The sequence below is a fragment of the Rhincodon typus genome, chromosome 3, assembly GCF_021869965.1.
Source record: "Rhincodon typus isolate 14 chromosome 3, sRhiTyp1.1, whole genome shotgun sequence".
In the NCBI taxonomy this organism is placed as follows: domain Eukaryota; kingdom Metazoa; phylum Chordata; class Chondrichthyes; order Orectolobiformes; family Rhincodontidae; genus Rhincodon; species Rhincodon typus.
Window position 1 is genome coordinate 36,466,885 of NC_063334.1, and position 6,421 is coordinate 36,473,305.

General features: G+C 38.8%; 1 protein-coding gene across 1 annotated transcript in view; it reads left to right on the forward strand.

Moving 5' to 3' along the window:
• chrnb5a (cholinergic receptor, nicotinic, beta 5a) overlaps window positions 1–5,646 on the forward strand; it is a 61,850-nt gene extending 56,204 nt beyond the window's left edge. The window contains exon 6 of the mRNA XM_020514540.2: window positions 4,640–5,646. Coding sequence (XP_020370129.1) covers window positions 4,640–4,792 — 153 coding nt within the window. The 3' untranslated portion in view covers window positions 4,793–5,646. The remainder of the gene's footprint in view (window positions 1–4,639) is intronic.
• Window positions 5,647–6,421: the final 775 nt, after the last annotated feature.

Sequence of the window (6,421 nt, forward strand, 5' to 3'; positions counted from 1 at the left end):
CGTTCACTGAAGTAGGAATTTGTGAAGAAATAGCAGGAAGTAGCATGTTTGATTTCGTTTTGAGTTCATGCCCTAGTCAACCAAGCCATTAGGCCCTTATTGGGCTGATTCTAAAGTGAAAGTTTGCCCCTCAGCCACTTCAACATAGTGAGACCCATCCTACATTATCCATCACTGCTTGTCTTCTTCCTCATGCAGCCATGTGCAAGCAATTTGTAACCTGAAGCAATATAATGCATTCCAAGCATTTGGCAAGTAGCTCACCCTGATTCTTGATGGCCTACATTATGCCCCTCTGACACAGCCCTGAAAACCTGGAATCAGCTTCAGCAATATATTTCCAAGTCGGCATGGTGAGTGACTTGGAGGAAAACTTGCAAAAAGCGGTGTTCCCATGTATCTTGTCCTTCCAGATTGAAATGGTCGGGGGTTTGGAAGGTGCTGTCTAAGGATCTTTGGTAAATTTGTGCAGTGCATCTTGTACACATTGCTGCTACTGAGCGTTGGTTGTGGAGGGAATGGATATTTGTGGATATGGTGCCAATCAAGTGAACTGTTTTGTCCTGAAGTGGCTATGTTGAAGGCTTCTTCAGTGCTGACTTGTGCCTTGTAGATGGTGGGCAGGCTTTGAGCAGTTAAGAGGTGAGTTTTGCTGCAATATTCCTAACCTTTGACCTGCTCTTGTGGCCACTAGTCCAGTTCAGTTTCTGGTCAATTGTAACCCCCAGGATGTTGAAAGTGGGAGATTCAGTTGTTGGAGATGGTCATTGCCTGGCATTTTGTGTGGTGCGAATGTTACTTGCTACTTGTCGCTCAAGCTTGGATATTGTCCCGGTCTTGTTGCATTTTGATATTGGCTGTTTCAGTATATGAGGAGTTGCTAATGGGGCCGAACATTGTGCATTCATTATGCAAACAACCCCACCTATGACCTATTGTTGGAGGGGAAGGTCATTGATGAAGATGGTTTGGCCTAGGACACTACTCTGAGGAATTCCTGTAAAGATGTCCTAGAGCTGAGGTGCCTGACCGCCAGCACCCACAACCATCTTCCTATATTCCAGATATGAATCCATCAAACAGAAAGTTTGCCCCTGATTCCCATGGGTTCCAGTTTTGCGAGGCTCTTTAATGCCGTTCCCAGTCAAAAGCGGCTTGATGTCAAGGCTGTCATTCTCACCTCACTATATTCTCTATTCGTGCTTTTTCTTGCCTTTGTGCCTTTTTTTCCAATTTGCCAATTCCTGCCCCATTTTTAGTTTATATCCTAAGTGCATGGCGGCATTTTTTCTGGTTGGTCCGAGTTAGGGCCCTGTCTTCCGAGCCCGAGTGGCATTTCGGCAGCATTGTTTGTGAATGGTCAATATTGTGTGTGAGGTGAAACCAAAAGTCAACTTAATAATGCCAGAATTTGCTCAAGGTTCTCATGCTGTTTGTTTGCATAAACGATGAGATAGCTAATCACATGTATTTGGGCAACCTTTTGAATTTGTACTTAGGCCACAAGTTTCCAACAATCTCCAGGCAGCTTAACGTTACTATTTTATTGGCTGTCATTTTATTTCTACTTCATCATTTCTTTCACAGTCCTGTAAAATTGTAAAGCCCATAAGGTTGCAGGAATTCCAGACTGCAGACATTCGGTGCCTGTTTCATTCAGATCCTCCTGTAGACCTCCACTCCACTTCCCAACCCCCCGACTTTCCTCCACCTCCCAACAATCCAGTTGTATCTGGAAATAGTCCCAGCCTATGCAGACCATGGAGACCAGCCAAGCATTCGGTTGAGGGCCTTGAAAAGGCCCCCCCTCCATAACTTGCCAAGGCATGTAATGAACACAATGAATGTTTCACAGCTGCAGAAGCATTAAACCATTTGAAGGGTTCCCGGAACTCACTTTGGAGCAGTTTCATTTTCCTGACTGGTTTCACAAACTAAACCAGTCACATCACTGATCTTATCCTTGCCATTTGGGATGGAACAGACAACGGGCTGTGAGGGCAGACACAAGTTCTGTGGAACTTACACAGGCAGAGCCATAATGACAGAAAAGAATGTAATATTGTATCATCGTGTTCATAAGGAAGAACTCTGGATATCTTGTGTGATACAAAATTGGCACAAAGAAGCCCAATGCCACTGAGGCCATATTCCTCTGAGTGTTCAAGAGCTTTCTACCGCAGTTCCTGCTGTTATAATGATGGGCTGGAATCTCAAAATACTACTGGCTTGTTAAATTCTTAATTCCAAAATTTGCTATTAGAAAGAAAACTTCTGCAAAGATAAGGTTACTGTAGTTGTCATAAAAATTCTGTGTGGGGCTGATGAGACTTAAATGTGTCAAAGAAAGTAGAAAGACTGGTAGTGATTTTCTGTGATGACAACAGCAACTGTAGCCACGTTTTTATTTTCCCTCTGGAAGATTACACAAGAATAGGGATTAAAAAAGCAAGTTCAACTCTGTTGGAGTGTACTAGTGAGACTGAACATTCGCAGGAACACCAGACTGCGTCTAAGCTTTAGCATGCTATGAAGGTCATCATGGAGGAGTTATTTCGTAGTTACCCCTGTGTTGCTAGTAAAGATCATCGTGCATTCCAAGTGCTGCAGCCAGTTCAAAAAGAGCTATCAAGACAAAGGTACTTTAGCAGCCTACAAACCAAGAATCTCAAAAATCAATTGTTCAACCAACAGCGTCAATGCTACTGGTAACCTCCATTTGTAATGGCCACAGTGTTGAACTGTACACTCTTCGTGAACAATAGAAAAACCGATCTGCAATTTTTTTTTAAACTTTTACCTTTTTTGGACTCACTTTGTATTCCTGATCTCAGTTTATGTGTTTTGTGGTAGCATTTCTTCTTGAAAGTAATAGTTAATAAACCCACTGTTTTTGTTAATTCAAAAAAGCCTAACTATAGGTTCATTTGAGTCAGGAGGAAAGGTGTTCACAAGGGAAGAGATATTTTATAAATTAACCTTCCTGCAGCCAACTGAGGGGGTGGGTAAATAGAAAAGGAGAGCTTGTTCATTCTCCTCACCTGGGATTTTAACAAATTAGGGAGCCTCACTGGGGTCTGGTTGTAACACCTGCAACAAATGTAGGAATTATTTAAACATGATCATGAAAATCCTGACCATGAGTCAGAAGCCTATTGTTTAAGTGATGACTGCATGCACATTAAACCCTGTACCCTGACCAGTGCAGCAAAATAAGATGCAAGCAATCAGTAAACTGTACCTAAAGGAATTCTAGCCCAAATTAATGTAAGTCTCTTTGAGGAGTCATATCAATTCAATTCGAATGTTATTGTCCATTCAGAAATTCATTGAGGGTTCATTCCTTGCTCATTAAAAAATACATATAAATTAATAAGTAACATGCAAAAAGAATAATTACATCAACAATATAAGATTCCATTTTAAATTTTGAGTGACTCATTTAAATTGGTGTAATTGTTCTTAATGAAGAAGTAATACACATTTTGAGATCACCTTTTACAACCTCAGGATGTTTCACGGCACATTTTGACCAAAGGAGTAAATGCTTTTAAAAATTGGAAAAAAGTTACCACAGCAATTTGTGCACAGCAAGAACCCACAAAAAACACTGTGATAGTGACCAAAAAGTTTGCTTGAGTGATTTTTTTCAAAGATAAGTATTAACCAGGACACTAGTGATGACTCACCCTGCTGTTCTTTAAAATAGGACGGGGGGGGGGGGGTCTTTTACATATCCCTGAGAGAACAGGGTGAGCCACAGTTGAATTTTTCATTAAAAATAGCAGCACACCTTTTAATACTGTTTGGAATGTGTGATTGTTTGTGACCTATCAATGGGTATTGTGTGCTTTACTTGGAGTTATAGATAGGAAATAGGACAATAAGAAATTAAGATCATGTAACAAAAGAAGGGAGTAATCCCAGTAGGCTGTAAAGTTTTCCTTATCAATTCCCTTGTAGAATTGTGTTTTCTTTTACATTTTCACATTGCTGCCAATTGATAGGACAAATTGTGCCTGGCAAGGTTTATATGAAAACTGAGTTGATATAAATTAATGTAAATGCTATTGTCCTACATGCCTTAAAGTGCAGGGGCACAGATTTCCAAAGTAGAATGAGTTCAAAGATTCTACGTGTATTTTCATTTACAGGCGACAGGATTGTGATACCATAGCTTTGAAGTTACAGAACTAGTATCCATGGTCCTTGACCAAACATGAGGTCAAATCATGGCAGCTGGGAATTTAAATTGGGTTAATTAGATAAATAATAGACTAAAAAGCAAGTATCAGTAATAGTAACTATGGAGCTATCAATTAGTCCAAAAAAACCTGTCTGTTCAACACATGCCTTTTATGGAAGGAAATGACTCTAGACCATTGGAATGTGGTTGTCTCTGAACCATCCTCTGAAATGGCCGAGAGAGCTACCTAGACGTATTCAAGAAGATGGCTCACAGTTACCTTTTCAAGGGCAATAGCTTGTAATGAAAGAGTGGAAAATCTGGATTTTGGGGTGGACATCACTGCTATAAAAATGACCAAGGGAAAATATCAATATCAGTAAGTTCTTGGTCGTGTTTTTTGTCAACATCAGATGAACTGCATTTTGACATTAATTATTCTTTATTTTTCAGATCATTGAAGACTGGAAGTATGTTGCTATGGTAATCGATCGTCTGTTTTTGTGGATATTTGTGCTTGTGTGTGTAATTGGCACATTGGGACTCTATCTTCAACCTTTATTTCAAAATCACATTCCACCAGATGTATTTTCTGATGCAGAATAATTGTTCTTCCTTCTATGATTTTCCAAACTCAAAAGGTAATGAAAATGAGAGTCATCCAAGCACATGTATTTTACAGATACTCAGTGAAAGTGAACTGCAACTTTGGAGTTCGTATGGTGTCAGTGATCATTCAATTTAAACATGGCTGTATGCTCATCTGAAATGTTAACTCAGCAGGTATTGTTGCCCTCTCTAGGTTATCCTATTTTTCTCAATAGAGTTAGGGCAAAACTAATTTGCCACAAATCCAATGGCAGCAAGTTCGACTTATTTTTGTTTAAAATGGAATATTATTGGAGTGCAGCACTTAGTGGTTTGAGTGCCTACTATTACCTGATTAGTATTATGCTTGATTCAAATATTACCACATTAGCGGGGATAGATATAACAGAAAGCAAATAGAAAATGAGGATGGCAAATTATGTTCCAGCAATCATCGTTCTTCTCTAACTTGCGCTATGAATTCTATACCAAAAAATTTCATCTCTAATGATGAGTAATTGAACTTTGATTAGGATATTGTCTTCCTGCAAACCTAATTGGCAAATCTTTGGGTGAAAGCCATGTAGGTTGAATATGTGGATGTCCCTTTGATCAAGGTGTGTGCAGTTCATGCTGTGTTGCTTTGTAACTTTATTTGTGCCATTGCATTGTTTGTTAGTTAGCATTTTGTAGAACCACTAGGGTTTTTAAATGAATTGGAATTCAGCTTCCCAATGAAATCACATTAGAAGGCTGTTCGATTCAAATGTGCTTACAATGCCATGCTCATGTAACCATGAGTGCAACAGATAATTGCTAGAAACTTTTAAATATATATATAGAATACATTGTGACTCACTGAGACATTGGACATCAATAATCAATAAAAGTTCCATTTTCAAACTCCATGTGTAAGTGGACCTGTTCATATCTTTTCTCTGAATTAACTGTCAGATTATTCTGCTATTACCATTATTAGATCTGTCTGTAATATGTTGAGACTCACTTGAACTGTTGTTTACAAGGACCTCATTCTAACAGATGCTAAATATTCTAGCAAATGCTAAAGATCAAACAGATGTATGTTACAATACTAGACTGAGATGAGCACGTGCTCTGTTAAGATTTTCGGTTCCACATAATTTAGTTTATTGCTCCAAATTCATCCACAGACTTTTTTTAACTACAGTCCTCAGGTTGCAGGTGTGTTCCACACAATTTCACTGAAGCCAGATTTTCAAACGTCTTTGTTTTGTCAAGAGCTCATACAAGATTAATAGCTGAGTATATAGTACTGTCAACAGCAAAAAAAAGTGATTGATGTTATTGGAAAACATCAACATTTTCTTGTACATGTTTAAAATATCAGAGTAATTGTTACCTTTTTTAAAGTTATCTGAAAGTCTTATCTTGCAGAGAAGTCGTTCTTGTACCTGAACATACATCTCAATGGTAAAAGTGAGCACCACAAAAGCAGAAATGTCAAAACTCTTCCTTCAACTAGAAAGGACTGTTACTTTAGCAGCATTTTGCTTTCATTCTTCTGTTTCACAGTCACTATCCAGATTTGATCTGTGGGGGCACAAGAAATGGCACAGGGCTATAATTTGTTGGATCCCCTTTGTATTTATAAATCATGTCATTTCC